Raw genomic sequence first — 19,402 nt, 5'->3', positions numbered from 1 at the left:
CGTGAAAAATAAAGGTGCTGAAGCAGCCTGTGGCAGAGATGTGATATGTGAGGTGTGAGTCCAACAATATCTCCTGATCCTTGTGAATATCCCCTCCTGTCCCCCAGCACACATTTCAAATATCCCCTCCTGTCCCCCAGCACCCATCCCAAATTTCCCCCCCTTCTCTCCCAGCACCGGTGCCAGGGCATCTCAGGACACCCCAACATGGGCAGCTGAAGCCCCCCTGGCCCAGCCCCCCTCCCTGGCTGCACCGCCGTGCCGGGGGCTCAGGGCTGTCCCTGCCCTCCCGTTTCCCCCCCGCTCCTGGGGCCGCTGGAGCCCATCAAGCCCCGGTGCCACCACACGGGTGAGGGTCCCAGAGCAGCCCGAACGGCAGCAGCGCATGTTCAGCAAAGCCGCTTATTCCACACAATTTCCCTAACGTGGAATCACGGCTAGGCTTCACGAACGAAGGAATCGCTGCGGCTGGAAAAGCCCTCCCAGCCCATGGATCCACCCTGTGCCCCATCCCCACCTTGTCCCCAGCCCAGAGCACTCAGTGCCACGGCCAGGCCTTCCTGGGACACCTCCAGGGATGGGGACTCCAAACCTCCCTGGGCAGCCCCTGCCAGTGCCTGACCACCCTTTCCAGGGAGAAATTCCTGATGCCCAACCTAACCCGACGCGGAAAGGTCCCTCAGCCAGTCCCTCCCTGAGGGCAGAGCTCCTCCAGGCCTGCACACCCCGGCGGGGCCGGTGCCCGCTGCCCGGGACAGGCCGTTCCCACAGCTAGGGCGGCTCCTGACCCGGCCCGGGACAAGGCTTGGCCCGGACAACGCTAGGCCCGGGACATGGCTCGGCTTGGACACGGTTCGGCTCGGACATGGCCCGGACAAGGCTCGGCTCGGCTCGGCTCGGCTCGGCTCGGCTCGGCTCGGCTCGGCTCGGCTCAGCCCGGCCCGGCCCGGCCCAGCCCCGGCCCTCTCCGGGCGGCACGGCCGCCGCCTCACGGGGCACGGGCGGGGCCGGCGGGCGGGGTCAAGAACTGAGCTGATTGGGCGTGGAGGGGAGGGGGGCGTGGCCAAGGGTAGGAGAGAGGGCAGGGGCGGTGCTGATTGGGCGCGGAGGGGTGGGGGGCGGGGCCGAGGGGAGGAGAGAGGGCAGTGCTGATTGGGCGGGGCGTGGTCAAGGGGCGGGGCCGGGCCGGGCCGGGCGGAGCGTGCGCAGTGCGGAGCGGTGAGTGGGGGGGACGGGGTGGGAGGTCCCGCCGGGGTCCTGAGGGGCCGTGCCCGGGCCGCGCCCCTGCCCCGGGACACAGCCCGGGCACGGCCCCTGTGGGCACGGGCCGCTGCCTCCCCTGCGCTGCCGCTGCCCTCGTTCGAGCGGAGCCGGCGGTGAGGCCTTGACGGGGCCGGGGCTGCCCCGCTTCGGCTCCGAGCGGACGTGCGCGGGCCGTGAGGGACGGCAGTATCCGGCCCCGGGGGCTTGGGCAGGGCAGGCAGCCGCTGGGGCTGCAGTGGGGGCCCTGTGGTGGCACTTACCCACGCTCTGGGGCAGGACAGGGATCCCTTACACTGAGGCGTTTCAAACATAAGTATCTAAACGTAAGTTCCCCCAAACAGGCGCAGTTTGGGTCCTGCCTGGAGCACACTGACCTCCCAGGCAGCTGTGGAATAGAAACGTGCTGGTACCGCTGGAGCAGCTCCAGGACATTAAAATGGATTTTTCTTCAGGGCCTGAATTTTAAAACTGTTTAATTATTTTGGTACAAGCCTGCATATGGCTCTCTGGCTGGATAACTCGCAAAATTACACGTTGCACGAGGCCGGGGAGCGAATGCTGAGCAAATGGGATTTTGTGTATAAACACTGTTTGGAGTGTTGCCTGAAAATGTTTAACTTCAGTGGTTGACTAACACTTGGGCGAGGAGTGATCTTTGACAGAGCACTGGCGCTGCCGCCTCTCAGCATGGCTGGGTTTACACTAACAAGTTTTGTAGATACAATTTCTTACGGGCAAGTTATTTATTCTGCAGTGTTTGGCTGCTAGAACTGAGCCAGTCCCAGTGCGGGGCGGAGGCAGAGCTGCCTGCACCGGCGCTGTTGGGTTTGCCTGCCAAAGGAGGGTAAGGTGCAGAGGCACTGCCGTGGTGGAGTGTCTGTGGAAGAGCCTGCTCCGAGCACAGCCCTGGCAGGAACCTTTTAAGTGCAGATAAGTCTCTGGAGGACGTTAGAAGATGATGACACACCCTGTCATTTACCGAACGTGCTGCCGCAGTGTCCCTGCTCCGTGTGAGCCTTTAAATTCATTTGTGCTCTGGGAGCAGCATTGTTAAGGGATGGACTTGTATTTTTCTGTCTTTTCTTTCCCTCAACCCTGCCTTAAAATGACCAGCCTGGACCACGTTGTTTTTCAGCAGCCTCCAGGGCATTTACAGGAACGGTGGAAGTATCCAAAATGTTATCCCAGAAACTTTAGTGTAGGAGTGCAGCTAATGCAGGTGACAGTAATGCTGGAATCCCTGGCTGTGTGACCACGTATTTACTAGTTTTGAAGGGATACAAATATGATCCTTTTAAAGAGATCAGCTGGAAACAATTCCTCGTGAGTTGTCAGAACAGCCCTTGAACCTGCAGTGCTGTCCTCATGCCCTAAAGCAGCACAAGAGCAGTGCTGGTGCTACCACCACCTCTGTTCTTACTGTTGAGAATTTCTTTAGCTTGAGCAATAAAACACCTGTAAAACTTTCCAGCACCCCCAGAGCTCTCTCTGTGTGCTCCTACTTGGGCTGGGTAGGTGAAAGCACATCAGCCATACCTTGAGAATTTGCAAGGCAGTGAATTATTGGGATAAATTTAGGGATAACAGTCAGCCTTTCTGTGTGCTAATCCTCTCTGCTACTGACTCCCTCCATGGCTTTTATAACCCCCCTCAGCTCTCCCCACTTGTTCTCCTCTGAGAAAGAACATTTAACTCACGCTCGTGAGGGAGGTGAATCAGCTCTAATTAAGATTTGTTCAGTGCTTTGTTGATAAGTTCTCTGTAAAGCCAGTTGCTATTTTTTTATTAACACCCAGATATTCTTAGCACCTGAAGTGAGAAATGACACAACACTGGGGATCTCTGGGAAGCAGCTCTGAGAAGGGAGACAGTGCCTGCTAACCAGGGCTTTGTCAAATCCATTCTGGCTGCGGTTTACAAGGCAGCTCAGAAAAACCCCAAATCCCCTCGAGTCATTGGGAAATCTTAAATGTTCCTGGAAGTTAAGCCCTGCTTTTGCATGGGATTTGTAGCTCTTACCCCCTTGCTGGATTTCTCCCAAGCTGTCGTTGTGCTGAGGGCATCAGCTGCTCTCACCTGCTTTGGAACACCTTGTTGCAATTACTTCAATTCCTTCAGCAATGAGCTCCTCAAATTATCCTGTCTGGGGTAGGGAGGGCTGGGTGATGACCCTTACAGGCTCCAGCCAGTCCCAGAGGTTGGTGGGGCTGTGTGGGGTGAGAGGGGAGGAGGGAAGCTGGGAAGCCCTTCCTCAGGGGTGCATCCCATCCCCCTGCATGGGAAATGAAGCTGAAGAGCTTTGTTTGTGAAAGATAATGAAGGTGTGAATGGAAATGGTTAGGGTGCTCGGTGCCTGTAGTGTGTGGGTGCCCCTGCAGTGGGATGAGGAGCTCTGTTGTATTTTGGGGAAGAAGAGGCTGTTCATTTGGCTCTGTCCCTGCTGTAGGAGTGGCCAGATGGAGGATGCTAAAATGAAATGCAGGGCTGGAGCAGCCTCCTTGTCCATGTGTCCTGAGCCAGGTGAGAGATACTTGGCTCCAGGCTGGGCAGTGCTGGATGGTGGTGCAGATCTGGGCAGGGGCCAGTTCCCTCTGGGCCCTGATGGAATCCCAGTCTCAGAGAGCCTGACTGCTTGTCTAACTCTCCCTTGCAGCAAACTGAGCAGCCAGGTCAGCTCTTGCTGTCACAGAATGGGGAGCCCAATGGATGGTTGTCCTTCTTGTAAACCCTGTTAAAGTCTGGGAGCAGGTACCAGCCCTGGAGGGAGGGGGATGGAGAAACCCCTCTGCAGGTGGTATGGGGTGCTGTGTTTTACACTGCTGAGTGCTCCACTAGTTGCCCAGATTCTCTGGTCTGTCTGTGACTTAGAGGTGATACCTGGCATGGAGCCCAGAGCTGGGAATTTTATGTTCCCAGACCACGGAGATGTTTAGCTCCTCACAGCTGGAGCTGTGGAGTCGCAGCACTGGCACATTTAGGCCCGTCCCTGATTTTCCCCAGCATTCCCCCCACCTGGAGAGCTTTCCCCTGGCCTCTGTTCATGTTCGATCTCTGTTTGTGCTGTTTCCAAGTGCAGTTCTTTGCATTGTTTTCTGGCTTTTCTTTCTATTGATTTGTGGGTGTTTTGGGAATTTTCCTTCAGTTTATCAATTCCAATCATGACCTCCAGAGTGCTTCCAGCTCTTAACTGCTGGGCATCCTTTCAGGTTTTAGAAAAGTGCTTTCTCTGTTGTTCAGGCATTAATGAAAAGGATGAACAGAAGCAGACCTGGGCTGAGCTCTGAGAGCCCAGACACGAGGATTTCTCCTGTGGTGACATGGAATTGCTGGTAGCTACCCCTAAAGTGTGTGAGGTTGAGTTGCTTTGGTTGGTCTCTTTTTTCTTAGTTAGTAATGAGCACTGGGCTTCATTAAGGTGAGCTCACCTAGACTTAGTCCCAGCTCCTCTGGTTTTTGAAAGCATTGGATGGATAGAGTGAAAAGCCTGCTTTGTGCTGGTCAGAGGTGTGATGGGCAGGTCTCTGTACAGGGGGATTTGTACTCTGTTTCTGAAAGCTCAGGTGGTTTTCAAGAGCTTTCAAGAACTTTATTTACCTGGGGCTTCTTGCTGGTGCTTGCTGGGACTGGGATGGCTCTGAGGCAATCCCAGAACTCCCTGAGCAGCAGGATATGTGTGGGAGGAATTTGTGTCCAGCATGTCCCGCTCCCCTTTGTTTGTCCACAGGTCTCTCCTCAGTGAGAGTTGGGCTTGTCTGTGTGTGACTAAGGTAGTAAAAATACATTTTTCTCCTCAAGCAATTCCCAGTTCCTTGTGTGGTTGCTCTGCTCTGGAAGAATTAAAAATTACTTGCTCTGGAGAAATTAATGACACTCATTTTTATCCCTGACTAGTGTCACCGGGGGAGAGGTTGCAGGATACCTCATTCCACCAGGGCTCTGCCTTAGTGCCAATTTTGCTTAAGGAGGAGGAATTCCTTGAGCTGAAATAGATTTCACTGAAGAAAATGTCACTGCCCAGACAGGGCCAGCTCTACCCACCCTGAGTTCTGTAAGGACTGAGCTGCTGGCTTCAGCTGTTGGAATTTTAAGAGGTTGGTCCTTTTCTGAAATACTCTTCCACTCCATCTTTCTTTGCACATTGGTGTCACTGTGGGGTGAAATTTGGGCCCCACTGAACTGAAAGACAATGCAGGGTTCCTCTGTGGGGCTCATCTCTCCCTCCTCTCCAGGCTGGTAACTTGAGGTACCTGTCCACAGCTGCTCCCTCCAGCTGTGCCTCAGGGACACCCTCCCCGGGGTGGAGATGCTGTGTCCTGTTTGTTCTCCTGTGTTGGTCCATGCCTGATGGTTGAGTCATAGAGTCGTGGAATATCCTGAGTTGGGAGGGACCTGCAGGCACCACCCCGGTGGGTGCCCTGACCAAATTTCAGTTCCAGGGGAGAAAATTCCGGCCTCCCTGAAGTGTTCCTGTGGTTTTTGTTGAATTCTTCCTTACTTGTCTCTCGGGGGCTGTGTGCTGTAGTTAAATATGGGTAGAAAGGTTGTGTTCCACTCTGGATTACAGCAGAATCTCACTGATGGATAAATTGCATCCCAAGCCCAGTTTGCAAAGCCCTTTGGGCTTCGTGGGCTGCAAGAAGCTGTATTTTATTCTAGATGTGTGCTTGCTGATAATTCTATAGGATTTGCAGTCAGCAGGTTGTAAGAGCCCTGATTATACCGGTTCCCTGTGCAGTTAGACTCTGCCCAAATAATTCAAGTGCCTGCTGCAGAGAGACAAAAAGGAAAATGGGAGGATGATCCAGAAACCTCTGGATCACTGGAGCAGGTGGGAAGAAGATACATATGTTGATCTGAAGAAAATACCAAGCCAGGTATATGCCTTTAAGCATCTGAAGAAAACTCAGGATTTTCTTAATGGCTGCCTACTTTAAACACAAATAATTCCTTTAACAAGGGGTTTTAAGGGCTTAACTTAATTTTAGAATTTTTATTTCAGGCGTACGTCCATAAAATTAACTTCTTTATCGCAGAATGCTGTAATGTCTTCCATGTTGCTGCTCATTTGCAAGAAATCTCTGCACAGTTATTTCTTATGTACCAGTTAAATCTATGAGCCAACAGATGTCAAGTGTAGCAAAAATGCCATAATAATATTATGGTCTAATAATAGTTATAATGATTCTAATTACCTGGTGCAGCTTCTGAGAGAGGCAGTTTCAGAAGTCAGTGCAAAGGAGGTGTTTAACCTTGAACTGCAGGAGCAGGGCATTCCAGAGGTGCCCTGTCTCCATATGGGACATCCCATTCCCTTTATTTCCTTCGGCAAACTGGGATTGGCAGTCTGGGGTGCTTTAGATGTTCAGACTTCATTTTGGCTATGTTCAGAGGAGGAGAGGAGTTTCCTGGAGTACCAGGATGTGAACCTGCTCATTTTCACCCTCTGGTGCTCGTGCTGCCTGAGGACAGTGGTACCCCTGGATTGCTCCCACCTCAGGCAGGCTGTGGAGCCTCAGCAATCTCCATCCTTGGTGCCAGCTGGTTGTGCTGCTTTGAAGTGTCGGGGAGGCTTTGCCACAGCCTGGAAAGCACAAAGCCAGCCTGAATCTGCCTGATGGGAGAGCGTTTGGGGGTGTCCAGGTGAGCGGCCTGGACTTGTTGATCCCAATGGAGCCTTTGGTGTGAGAGGAGAGGAGGGCACTGGGCTGTGCTGGCTCTGCCTTCCACAGTCTGGCCCCCACAGCCTCATCACAACCTCTTTCCCCACATGCTCCATGTGCCAGCTCTGTTATGTCACTCCCAATGCCCCTCTACCACCCTATTATTCCTTTAGAAAGGATCCTGGGCTGTATTTTTTATATTCCGGTGGGTTTTGCCCAACATTTCTATGTGCTGTTAGTGCTGTGGGGTCCCAGAGCTCATTACTGTTGTAGGATAGATAAGGCAATGTGTAAGGGATCACCTGATTTTGTGACATGAAGTTACTGAAGAGTCCCTGGGTCCCAGAGCAGAATCATTTCCGCAGAGGAAGCCCTGCATGGGCTGGAATTTGACAGCTTTCAGTGATTATATGCCAGGCTGAACGTTTTTCCTCTAAATTATAGATTCACGTGCTGATGAGAACTCAGCAGGACCTACGGGAACGTGTCTCTTGCTTGCTGGTCCCTGGTATGGGCAGCAGCTGGGAATCTTCTGTTTTCCTGTAAAATGGATCCAGAGGTGCCCTTGGAAGGTTTTTTCTTTGTTTCCAGCCTGCTTGTAGGCTAGGCTAGCATGCTCTGCTTCTTGGGAAAGCCAGCACCTCGGGCCAGGGCTTGTGCTGATGAGAGCTCGGCCACCTTCAGCCTTTCCTGGGGGAGGTTCAGCCTTTCCTGGGGGAGGTTCAGCCTGTCCTTTGGGGGGAGGTTCAGCCTGTCCTTGGGGGCAGGTGCAGCCTTTCCTTTGGGGAATTTTGCCTTCTTGCTGGAGGCAGTACCTGAGCTGGTGCATCACCTTGGAGATGAGACCACAGGAACTGCAGGGCACAGCCTTTCCCAGGCTCACAGGAAGAAGGATGTGGTAACGGGCTGCGCTTATTTAGGAGAAAATGATTTCTCAGAGTAAATAAATTGTCAGAGAACACTTGGCATCACCCCAGGTGCTATTAAGGAAAAAATCTCTTCAAGCCAGAGCTGTAAGGCTCATGCAGTATTCACTGGCTTTTAACACGCTGCTCCACATTGTTCCACACCAGGCGCTGCCGCCGTGCCCCGCGCTGACTCACTAACCCACTTGTGCTTCTACTTACCCTGAGATGCCAAACCTCCTGCTGCTTTCCTTCTCCCTGTGTATATATTTCTCATCCTGCCACAAGAGCGCCTTCCTTGTGAATGACAAGTTGGCCATGAGCTGGCAGTGTGCTCTTGTGGCTGGGAGGGCCAGTGGGATCCTGGGGGCATCAGGAAGAGCCTTGGAGCAGGGCAGGGAGGGGATCCTGCCCCTCTGCCCAGCCCTGGGCAGGCACATCTGCAGGGCTGGGCCCAGCTCGGGCTCCTCAGTACAAGAAAGACAAGGAGCTACGGGAGAGGGTGATGAGGGGTCTGGAGCATCTCTTATGAGGAGAGACTGTGGGAGCTGGGCCTGATTAGTCCAGAGAAGAGAAGACTGAGGGGATCTCCTCCATGCATATAAATATCTCAAAGGTGGATGTCAAAAGGATGGTGCCAGACTCTTCAGTGGTGCCCAGTGACAGGACGAGGAGTAATGGCATAAACTAAAACACAAGAAGTTTCACCTCAACAAGAATTTTCCAGGGACAGTGGCAGAGCACTGGAACAGGTGCTCAGGGAGGGCCTGGGGTCTCCCTCTCCGGAGACATTCCAAACCCAACTGGATATGTTCCTGTGTCACCTGCTCCAGGTGACCCTGCCTTGGCAGGGGGGTTGGACTGGATGATGAGGCCCCTTCCAACCCAAACTATTCTGCGATTCCTGCATCCCTTTTCTCATCCCACTCAGTGTCCAGGTTTTCACTGCTCCGACTTGGTTGCAAGGCTTCACTTTCCCATGACTGGTTGGGTTTCCAAGGGATGTGAAGGGTGTGTGGGTGCACTGAGCTCTCCTGCATGCAGAAACACCTTCCTGTGTTGGCAGGCTGTTCCAACACACCCCAACCCCTGTCTGCTCATGCTGACATCCTTGGGGGATTGGGGACACTGCCTTTTCCTCTTGCCTCCCTCGGTGCACTCTTTCCTTGTCTAGTTTCTGGGACACAGAGAACTGTCCTAACAAGGTCTGGAAGAGCCCTCTGGCCCCTCTCTGCCTCATTGCCTCCACGTCTCATTCCAGACTTCATCTGTAAACATTTCTTTGCCCTTGCTAAACACTGCGTCTCCTAATTTCTCTCTGCAAGAGTATTATTTAATTTGTAACTGTTTTAGGACATTATTTGAAAAATCCGATATGAAGCTGTATTTCATTTACTGTAATGATCCACTAATGCAGGCATATTTCAAAGGCAGGCCATGCAGTACTGTGGGATTTAATTAAATTTTGTTTTTCAAGTAAGCATCAATAGACAGACAATAACAAATGGTGGACAATATGCATACAGAACAAAGTCACTCCATTTTCTTTTCCAAGACCATGGACGTGAAAACACATAGCCCTTAAAATGGACTTGGCCCACTCACAACTGCTGCAGTTAACTCACTTTAGGAGTTTTTTCTTCTTACTTTGACTTAATTAATTTCCTTGCTCTCTTCCTGCCCGCAGAATAAACTGTTACACTGTGGAAAATTTCCAGAAGGAGCTGTGGGTGCTCAAAGTGCTGCTGCAAGCCCTGGACTCAGAATGTCGTGTTGTTGAGTAGCGTGTGATTGCTTGTCCAGAAGGGCCCTTGCCAGGGTGACAGAATAGAGGGGCTGGGTGTGAGGTCCTTGTTCTGTCTCTGGTGACTGGACAGGGAGGGTGCTGGGAAGGAAACATGGTGTTGCTGCATCCAGCATTGTTGTACCCAGATCAGGAATCACCAAGTGGCTCTTGAGTGCATTCCATTCCTTTTCTTCCAGCGAGTGTGGGGTAATCAAATACACAATAGATGTGGAGAAGCTTGGGAAGCCTGTTCCAGGTCAGCAGGAGGCTGCTGGGAATCCTCATGGCACTCACAGCTGGCACTTGTCCACGTGCTCTGGGGTAAAGGAATTCACGGGTGACACTGTAAATGGGCTCCTTTGTTCAGGCTTGAGGAGGGGGCGAGATCACAGAATCATAGAATCAACTGGGTTAGAAAAGACCTCTGAGATCATCAAGTCCAACCCTTGATCCAACCCCGCTATGGTTCCCAGCCCATGGCACTGATGCCACATCCAGTCTCACCTTAAACGCCTCCAGGGATAGAGAATCCACCACTTCCCTGGGCAGCCCATTCCAATGGCTGAGCACCCTCTCTGTAAAAAATTTCTTCCTAATATCCAACCTAAACCTCCCCTGGCACAGCTCCAGACCCAACCCTCTTGTCCTACTGCTGGTTCCTGGGAGAAGAGCCCAATCCCCACCTGGCTACACCCTCCTGTCAGGGAGTTGCAGAGAGTGAGGAGGTCTCCCCTGAGCCTCCTCCAGGATGAACAACCTCAGCTCCCTCAGCCTCTCCTCACAGCACTTGTGCTTGAGATGGTTCAGTTCTGCCTGGCTCTGGTGGCTGAGGTAGGTTTGGTTCTTTCCAAGTGTCTGGAGAATTTGCCATTGTTTAGAAAGAGAACCAGAACTTGCTGAGGGAGTCGGTGCGGGTGCCCTGGACTCCCACAGCGCTACAGCTCTTTGATTCTCTGTGAAATATCTCTGAGTCAGAGAGCTGAAAAAAGCATAAATTTTTCAGAGGAAGAGCCTCCTTTCAGAGGTGTGAGTTAAGCCGTGGCCTGGGTTGATGGCTAAAGCTTTGCCTGCTTAACCTGCCTGCAGAGGGATCGCGGGCTGGGGGTGAGGGCTGTGCCTGGGGCTGGCACTGAGCCAGGCTGGGTCACTGTCCACAGGGCTTCAGGTGGAAATGGAGCATGGAAACCTGGGAATCTGGGAGACCCTGGCTCCTGACTGTAAGTTCATGAAAAACATCGCTGTCGATGACAGACCTGTGTCTGCTCACCCCCCCTCCTCGGGATCTCGGTGTAACACTTCCCGCACTCCAGGAACAGCCCGTGTTGTGCTCCTCGCTGGAAGCAGCCCCGCCAGTCCTTTCCAGCTCTCCCGGTGCCTGGCTGAGGGGGTGTGCTGTGCCGGTGGGAGGGTCCTGGGGAGGAAGAATCCTGCCCAAGGAAGGCTGGCACGATGGGGTCCTGTGCTCACTGCCTGTGGCTGGAGAGGAGTCCTGGTACAGATAAAAGGATCTCTGAATAAAACTTGTCATTAGCCATCAGATGCTCTTTAATTAAACTGGATAACCCCCCACACAGCTGAGGTTTGTGCTGGTACTGCTTGTGCCAAGGGGAATGCCCTGTGCCTGATTTTGTTCTTCCCTTGTACCTTGCTTTAGGCTGCCAGATTTCTCATTTTTTCACTTCTTTTTGTTGCTAGGTAGTGTCACTCGAGGCTCTGTTGCTGAGTTTTGGGACAGACAGTTGCTTTTTGGTGACTTAAAGCAATGTGTCCTGCTTCTGCTGTCCCTTCTTTGGATCTTCTGCCTTTTTTCCCCAACCACTCTTGCTTTGCCATAAGCAAAAGCATCCAGGAACCTCGGGCCTCTTGCAGACTCATTTTCCTGGGGCCATTACTCATCTTCTGTGGAAAGAGCAATTTTTCTGGCTGTGGCAGGGCTCAGGTGGCTGCTCCCAGATGGAGCACACTGGAACATCTGGAGCCAGTGGCTGAGCTGTGGGCTGAGAGATGTGCCCTCAGTGCAGACCAGTGAGTGCTTGAGCCTGGTCTTTGCAGGAGCAGGTGAGTGGTTTGTGTTCCCCACAGTACTGCTGGCATGATTAACCCTTGCAGATGTGCCCAGAGTAGTTTTAGGGGCTTGTTCTCCTGCCCAGCAGGATCACAGAGAGGAGGACATTCCAGGCCCTGTGCTTTAATGGTTCTTGCAGGACTGTGCAGCGAGGAGGGTGACTGCGAGGGACCTCGACACGAGGTCTGGAACAGCACAAGTCCAGGGCATGGGAGACTGCAATAGTGCTCAGGAATGAACAAAAAAAGGCTCTAGGACTATTTAAAAGGAAAAATTAGTAATCTGTAATTCAATTTTGAGGGAATTCACTTGTGAGAGAGCACGTGCTGGCTGGGAGGGGAGGGCCATTTGCTCAGATGGGTGATAATCCATCGCAGCATATTCCCGCACTGAGGCCCTTTGACAGGCATTAACCTTCCTCAGGCCTCCCGAGGATGAGTGAGGAGCTGTGCCACTGGATGAGGAGTTTCTGGACTATGTGTGATAATTCAAACACCAGATTCTCGTTAGTCATGGTGGTGGTGGTGGCTGCCCCACGTGGGAGTGCTGTGTGGGCCTGTGTGCTGCCGTGCTTCACGGTGAGGAGTGTGCTGGGCTCCGAGAGCACTTGGGTCTGACACCGGCCGGCTCGCTTTCTTGGATTTCTCCTTTGGAGTTTGGCAGCCATCTGCTTCAGGGAGTACAGTGGCCTCATAAGAGTTTATTTGATCTGACACATGACAAATTGTTTCTGCTGGCGGCTACTGGAGGCACAGTGTGTTTGCTGGCAGCTGCGGCTCTGCAGGCACTGGGAAGTTGAGGAAGGCAGGCCTGCCCTCCTCCTCCCTTAGGAGACATCAGTGGAGGGAGCCTGTCTTTAACCCCCCTCCCATTCCAGCCTCCCCTTTGCTGTTGTTAAACTGTGCTGTTTGCATAGATTATTCATGTTTGTGTGCTGGGTGTTGCTGCAGGTGCTGGCTGTGGCTCCTCTTGGTCGTTGGAGTGTGGAGCAGAGAAGAGCCTGTGTTCTGGAACAGGACCCAGGTGCCATTAAAGACACTTTGTTAAGTTGCTTTTTTTGGGGCACCCTCTTAACTCTGCAATGAGGAGTGGAAGATTACATTTCTCAGCAGAATAAAAAGTACACGTTCCCCGTGAGATACTGTAAATACATTTTATCTGTTCTATTACCTGCAGTTTCAAGAATATGTCCCCTAAGCATTTTAATCTTGTTTTCCAGAGTTGTCTCAGGGTGAGGAATCGCTCCTATTTGCAACTTTGGGAATGATTACCTGTTCATTAATTTCTTCCCTTTCCTGCTGTCCATCTGTTATTGCTTCCAAGAGAAAAAAGCCCTCTGTAAATCTCCCCTGGAACAGGGCTGAGAGCTTCATTAGACGGAGAGTTATGTGCGCTGGGGATGTGTTTGTGAGGGAGGATCCCGTGGCTGTGCTCGTGGACAGACCCCCGGCGTGCCCTGGCTCCTCTGGCGCTGTCCCAGTGCCCTTGGCCATGCAGAGCCCACCTGGTGCCCAGCCTGGCTCACGGCTCCCTGCCCTGGGATGAAGGGAGCACGGCAGGAGCACATGTCAGGGCACACCTGGAGCACTGTGCTGAGGCACAGGCTGAGGGTCAGGGCAGCTCAGGCACCCGAGCAGTGCTTTGCCTCCTGACGTGCTTTGCCTGCAGTGCCAGGCTGCTGTTATGAAACAGGAACGGGATGGGACAATGTGGAGCAGTTCCTGCTGCCCTGCTTTTGTCCAGCAGCTAAAAGCCAGTTCAGAGGTTTTTGTGGAAGTGCTGTTTGCTTTGGTCTTTTTTTGCCTGCTCTTTAAGTACAGAGTTGAAAGAGCTGGAGACTGCAGGCCACTGTAATTATTATTTCTTCCTGAATAGCAGAATAAATGTGCCATTTATTGCATAAATGACAGGGTCCTTGCCTTGGGAAACATATGCAGCCTGTTCCCACTGCTGGCAGCCCTTCGACATGTGAGTAACTGCCCCTGCCCAGCTCTGGGTGCAGGGAGATTTCTCACTCCCTGGTTGGGGTCGGTGCCAAAACTTGTCTGTACATGTGACATGTGTGGTCACTGGAAGTCACTGGGGAGGCTGTCACTGAAACAGCCTGGATTCACAGGGCAGCTGCATTTAGATGGCAGCTGATGGACAAGCTGTAGAATAGTTTGGGATAAAATCTGCGTGCAGGAGGGGACAGCTGAAGTCTGTGGTTGTTGTGGCCACTCTGAACAGACGTGGCCTGGCAGTCCTGGCGTGGATGTGCCGTGTCCCCACCTGCTGTGGCACCGCTGGGATGCAGAAGCAGCTGCTCAGGGTGTTCTGCTGTCTCATGGCAGAGAGGAAGGTGCTGCAGGTGCATCTTTGATCAGAGCTGAGAGTGTTGTGGCTGCCAGCTCTGCCAGCAGGCAGGGAGCATTCATGTCTTTGGCTTTGCCAGTAGCCTTACAGCAAAGGCCAAGAAATGGAGAGTGAAGATCCCTGTGTCCTTTGGCTGCTGCGTTGGGTGTCACAGTGTCTGCAGAGACAGCAGATGCAGTGACAGCCAGGACTGCCTAAGGAAGGACCCTTCGTGGACTGGTGCTGCTCAGCTACTGAGATGTCAGTCCATGAAATGGCTCTTTATAGGGTGTTCTCACCAAAAGGATGTTCCCTTTGAGTGTCTGATCTCCTGCTGTTGATCCGAGCTCCAGATGAGAAACAGTGCAGAGATGAGAAGGTGCAGAGGTTGCAAACACATTCATTGTCCCTTGGAAGGGAAAATCGTGGAGGAAACCCACTCAGTTCTGGTCATGTCTCTGTTGTCGTCCTTCCCCAGTGCAGGTTTTGGGCTGCTGTGGCTGAGGGACAATGGGATGGAGCCAAGGTGCTGCTGCTGAGTGAACCCCCTGTCTCTGGGGAGCAGGGAGCACGGTCCTGGAGCTCAGGAGGGACCTGTGGCCTGGGAGCTTTACTATTACTACTTTACTACTGCTTTAGTTCTCTCTCCATGACCCTTCACTGTGCACACCTGCATGGCCCAGCCTTACAGTTCAGATATCTGTAGCTGAGCACTTGCTGGAGCCTCCCCTGTGCAGAGGAGCCGGGCGGACCCCACAGCCCTCGAGTGCAGTGGCTTGTGTGACTCTGGCACATGCAGGGTCCTGTGCTGGCAAAGGCATTCACAGAAATACTGTTTCACAACTCCACTGGGATCCAGGGGATGTTCAGAGGCAGGTTCTTCACTTTGTCACCGTGTTACAGCGATTTAAGGCTGAGGAGCTGTTTGAAGCACCAATGTGGCTTGTTCTGCTGTGACAAGGTGGATGTGAACTTCCATTCCCCAAGGAAAATGCCCTTTTGCACAGATCACAAGCCGTGGCTTTGCTGCTGTTTGAAGAGACCAGAGGAATCTCAGAGCCAGGCACTTTGTGCCACATCAAAGCCGAGGTGCTGAGGAGCTCCAGCTCCGTGTCCTTCATGTCTGGGCAGCAAAAGGAAAGAAGGTCCCTGAACCAGGAATCACTTGGGGGATCAAAGCTCAGCTTAGCAGAGGCTGACGAGGCAAAAAGCAGGATGGCAACAGGAAGGACACAAATCTTGTGGATGATCTGGGCCATCTGATAACAGCAGTCAGGCCTCCAGAGGGACCTGTGAGGCCTTCTCTGCTGGAGGAGTGGGGCTGGCACCTACCCCTGAGGAGGCAAATGGGCAGTGTCCTTCACTTGGCTGGAGCAATTCCGTGGTGCCTGAGGGGTTGTTTAATAAGGATGGTGCACCGTAACATTTCAAAGTGTTTTTTCCATGCAGTGCTACAAGTAACATATAAATAGCTCTAAAAGGCAACAAATCATTCCCCAAAGTAGAGGTGGCAGATGATGAACAACAGGAGAGGGAAGGAATTGTGTTCGCTTTCAGCTTTCTATGTCTGTGCATTTACTTCTGCATTTGCAGCCCTTGGAGCTCTTTTTATTTTAAATTTCCTTAGGAAAATCCCTGCTGAAGGCATGCTGCCTGCTGTGACTGGCTGTTCTGCTTTGGCTTCAGCCTGGGGAGGCTCTGATAACTGGGGAACAGGACTCGCTTTTCAGTCTTGGTGGGAAAAGGCTGGGTACAGGAATGGAAACCACCATGTGTGTCTGTTCTAGATGATGGCAGTGGCAGTCTCTCAGCTCTCCCTTCGTGCTCATTCCTGTCCCAGGGCTCATTTAATTGCTAAACAAAGGCATCCTCTGAGACCACTGTGAAGGCACTAATGCAGTGAAAAAAATAAACAAACTTGGATTATGCCTTTCATCCAAGCACAGAAAGACAGTGATGGAGACCTCAGTGGAAGGAGCCCCACAATTCCCTCAGTTGTAACCACGGTGTCCATGTTACAAATGGAGCAACTGAGCTCCAGCGTGGGACTTGTCTGGATTGATGCAGGGATCTGGGACAAAGCCAGGAGGGAACCTGCTTAGTTATGTTCATCCCCAGGGAGCTCCTTATTCCCCTTAAGGGGAGGATTTGACTTTGGCTTCTTAGGGCTTTATTCTGAGTTTTGGTGCCAGTCTGGCAGGTCCTGGGTTGGTTTAGCCCACGAGATGGTTCCCAGTGGTCTTCACCTTTTCAACTGGGACCTTGCCACAAAACTGGAAGCACTGGGGAGCCCAGCTCACTTGCAAGGGAGGTGCTGAGCTGGACATCCAGCCAGGCATCCCATGAAATGAATCCTGCAGGTTGAATCCATGCCATGTTAACCCTGGCCACACAGCTGGGCCATGTTTCCCATGGGTGAGCCCCATGTTTGCTGCCCACATGCCATGTGCTCCCTGCTGTCCCTCCTCTCCCTGTCCCCCAGGTCCTCACGGGCAGTAAGAGCTGTCACCATGCCCGGTGCACTGTGCAGAGGTGAGAAAATGCATTTGTCATAAACTTCACAGCTCACTGTTCCCGCTGGATCAATAGGGCGGCTGGAGAAGTCCTTCACTGCCCGCTGTGGGGACACCCCTGTGCCAGAGGCTCCACAGGGCTGTGGCACGGGGTGTCCTTGGCTTGGCCATGCCCACGGGAAACCTTCCAGGAGGTTCCTGGTGGATGTACAGCCACAGGGGATGGATGGTTGTCCTGGGGCTGCAGAGCAGTGCTGGTGCTGCTGTAGGAGTTGTGTGCCTGATCCATCACCGTGGGATTTCTGTAACACTGAGCCGGAATTTTGCAGGTTTTTTTAACCTCTTAATTGAGTCCCTTTATAGGGAAGGTGGCATCTGACAGGAGAAGGAGGTTGTTATTTCATGTGAGAGCCATAAGTGAACAGCAGGAACTTGGAAAATACAAAACCTGTTTCCAGAGAGGCTGGGAATATGCCAGCTAAATCTTTGGCTCTGTCCCACCAGCAGTGGGACATCAGGGTGCCCTGGGGCCTGGCTGGTGCAGTGTGTGCTTTCTTTCCTCTTAGATTTCCAAGCTCAGGAAAGCAGAGGGGGTAAAAAAACCACACTGAACACTGGCAGACTCCTGGGTTAGTGTGAGCCAAGGTGTCACCTTGCAAATAGGGACTGATTGAAGTGATAGATCTGAGGGGGGGGGAACATCACTCAATTATATGTGCTGTGCATGGGAAATTGCAGCAAGGAGCGGGAGAAGGGAATGGGTAGGGGCAGGAGGAGAGGTGTTTCCAGCTGGGGTTTGGGGAGGTGAGGAGGAAGGGGAAAGCTCTTTCCCGTGGCTGAGGTTAGGCAGTGTGGCAGCTTTCGGCAGGATGTCTGTCCAGAAGGTCTCTGCACATCTCTTGTCTCCAGGCAAATCTTAAATTGGTGCAAATCAGCCCCTGTGCTCTGGTGTGGGTTTGAACGTCCTTGCTGGCCCCAGAGCTCTGCGGAGTGAGGGCGTGCAGGCAGTCGCAGAGCCCTGCGAGAGCAGCTGCCAGGAATTCAGAGAGATGCGTTTCTTATAAATAATAAATGATAAACTCAGTCCTCTGATCTCTGAGGCACGCTCTGCTTTTGTACGCTCCGTGCTGGACTCAGCGGTCGCTCCCTGGCGCGGGGGGTCTGAGGGGTGCTGGTGGCACACCCGCTGCAGCCCCTGGAATTTTGGGATCGTGCTGAGCCAGGGCGGAGCGTGGCCCCTTCTGCCAGCGCTGCTAAGGAGCGGTGGGGAGGGTGAGGGCAGCCTTGCTCAGCCTTCAAACCGCCGCAGTGCAAAGCTGTGCTCCTGCCCTCTGGAGAGCAGCGTTTTGTGGGAACGCTGCTTCCTGAATGAACTCATTAAGTCAATTGAACAGACTAAACGATGTTTAGTGTTAAACTGCGCGGGCTTGGATAAACACCAGGGGCGGGGTTGTGGCCGGGTAGAAGGGGCAATTCCAGCTTTATCCATAAGTGACCCACAACAACCCCCTGCTCTGCTCCCGTGGCAATGTGCCAATGCCGAGAGCTGCCCTCACTGTGCCCGGGTGCCTCTGTGCCACCTCCTGCCCTGGATATATTCATGTCCTGCTCCCGCTTCCATCAGCACCTGGCAGCGCTGTGGGAAGAGTAGCTGAGCTGCTGCTGGAGGGGCTGGTGTGAGCTGATGGCTGTTAGGGAGCCTGGAGGGGTTATTAATATTTATTGTTATTATTTGCTGGTGGCGGTTATAAAGGCTGTGTGATTGCACTGTGCACCAAGCTCTGTAAACACGTGTTCGTGCCATGGTTATCCTGCTCCTCCCGCCCCACTGCCCATGTCACGATTCCTCCCCTTGGAATTCCACCACGGTTCCAAGTGGTGCTTCTGCCACAGGACCTGCTGCTGGGGTTGGGCTGGGCCCAGCCTGCAGAGCTCGAGCCATGATTTATTCCTGTAAACCTGAAAGCGTGGCCTCCGTGCTGTGTGGGTTCTCCGTAGGCAGCCAAATATGAGAAGGTGTTCCCGCAACTTTTCCCTTGTGTAGGAGTGTTTTTAACACGCCAGAGCAGAGTCCCAGTAGGAGTAAATGATGAGGAGCAAGCAAGAAGAATAAATGTGGTTTTTTTAAGCTATTTCATGAGCGACATCAATGGGATGGTCTGTATGGCAGCCGTGCCCTCCCTGCTGAGATCATGGAGGTGGGAGGGTGTTTGCAAGCAGCCTGTCCTGCCTTTCACCCAGGGGCTTCGTGCCCAGGTGGGACCCTCGGGCAGGGGTTGGGGGCTGTCAGTGCAGTGGGCTCCTGTGTGGGTTAGTGTATCTAAAAATCTATTCTGGGGGTGCTCACTGGAGGCAGGAGTGTACTTTCCCAGTGGCAGGATTCCTGGAGGAGCAGAGCTGCTGAGACCACCCTGGGCATCAGACCTTGAGTGAGGCTGTGTGGAGTCTGTGCCAGCCCAGTGAGGGGGATCTGTTTGGTTGGAAGGAACCTTAAAACCCATCTCGTCCCACCCCCTGCCATGGGCAGGGACACCTCCCACTAGCCCAGGTTGCTCCAAGCCCCGTCCAACCTGCCCTTGGACACTTCCAGGGATGGGGCAACCACAGCTTCTCTGGGCAACCTGTGCCAGGGCCTCCCCACCCTCACAGGGAACAATTTCTTCCCAATATCCCATCTAACCCTGCCCTCTGCCAGTGGGAAGCTATTGCCCTTTATCCTATTCCTCAAGGCCCTTGTCCAAAGTCCCTCTCAGCTCTCCTGGAGCCCCTTCAGGCCCTGGAAGGGGCTCTCAGGTCTCCCTGGAGCCTTCCCTTCTCCAGGTGAACCCCCCCAGCTCTCCCAGCCTGGCTCCAGAGCAGAGGGGCTCCAGCCTTCG

General features: G+C 53.2%; 1 protein-coding gene across 4 annotated transcripts in view; it reads left to right on the top strand.

Annotated features, from left to right (window-relative positions):
* Positions 1-1,160: 1,160 nt before the first annotated feature.
* The window catches only part of SIL1 (SIL1 nucleotide exchange factor), a 100,919-nt gene continuing 82,677 nt past the window's right edge, over positions 1,161-19,402 (top strand). The window contains exons 1-2 of one of the 4 annotated variants that reach the window (XM_051793801.1): positions 5,176-5,354; positions 7,368-7,482. In XM_051793801.1, coding sequence (XP_051649761.1) covers positions 7,471-7,482 — 12 coding nt within the window. In that variant the 5' untranslated portion in view covers positions 5,176-5,354; positions 7,368-7,470. Of the gene's footprint in view, positions 1,219-1,338; positions 1,587-5,175; positions 5,355-7,367; positions 7,483-19,402 lie in introns of those variants that run through there. The other 3 variants (XM_051793803.1, XM_051793805.1, XM_051793804.1) reach the window with 3 other exon arrangements.

This window comes from Manacus candei, unplaced genomic scaffold (assembly GCF_025592945.1).
Source record: "Manacus candei isolate 608988 ecotype Guabito, Panama unplaced genomic scaffold, ASM2559294v1 h1tg000037l, whole genome shotgun sequence".
Lineage (NCBI taxonomy): Eukaryota > Metazoa > Chordata > Aves > Passeriformes > Pipridae > Manacus > Manacus candei.
Note: the sequence above shows the minus strand (reverse complement) of the source record. Positions and strands in the feature narration are given on the sequence as shown.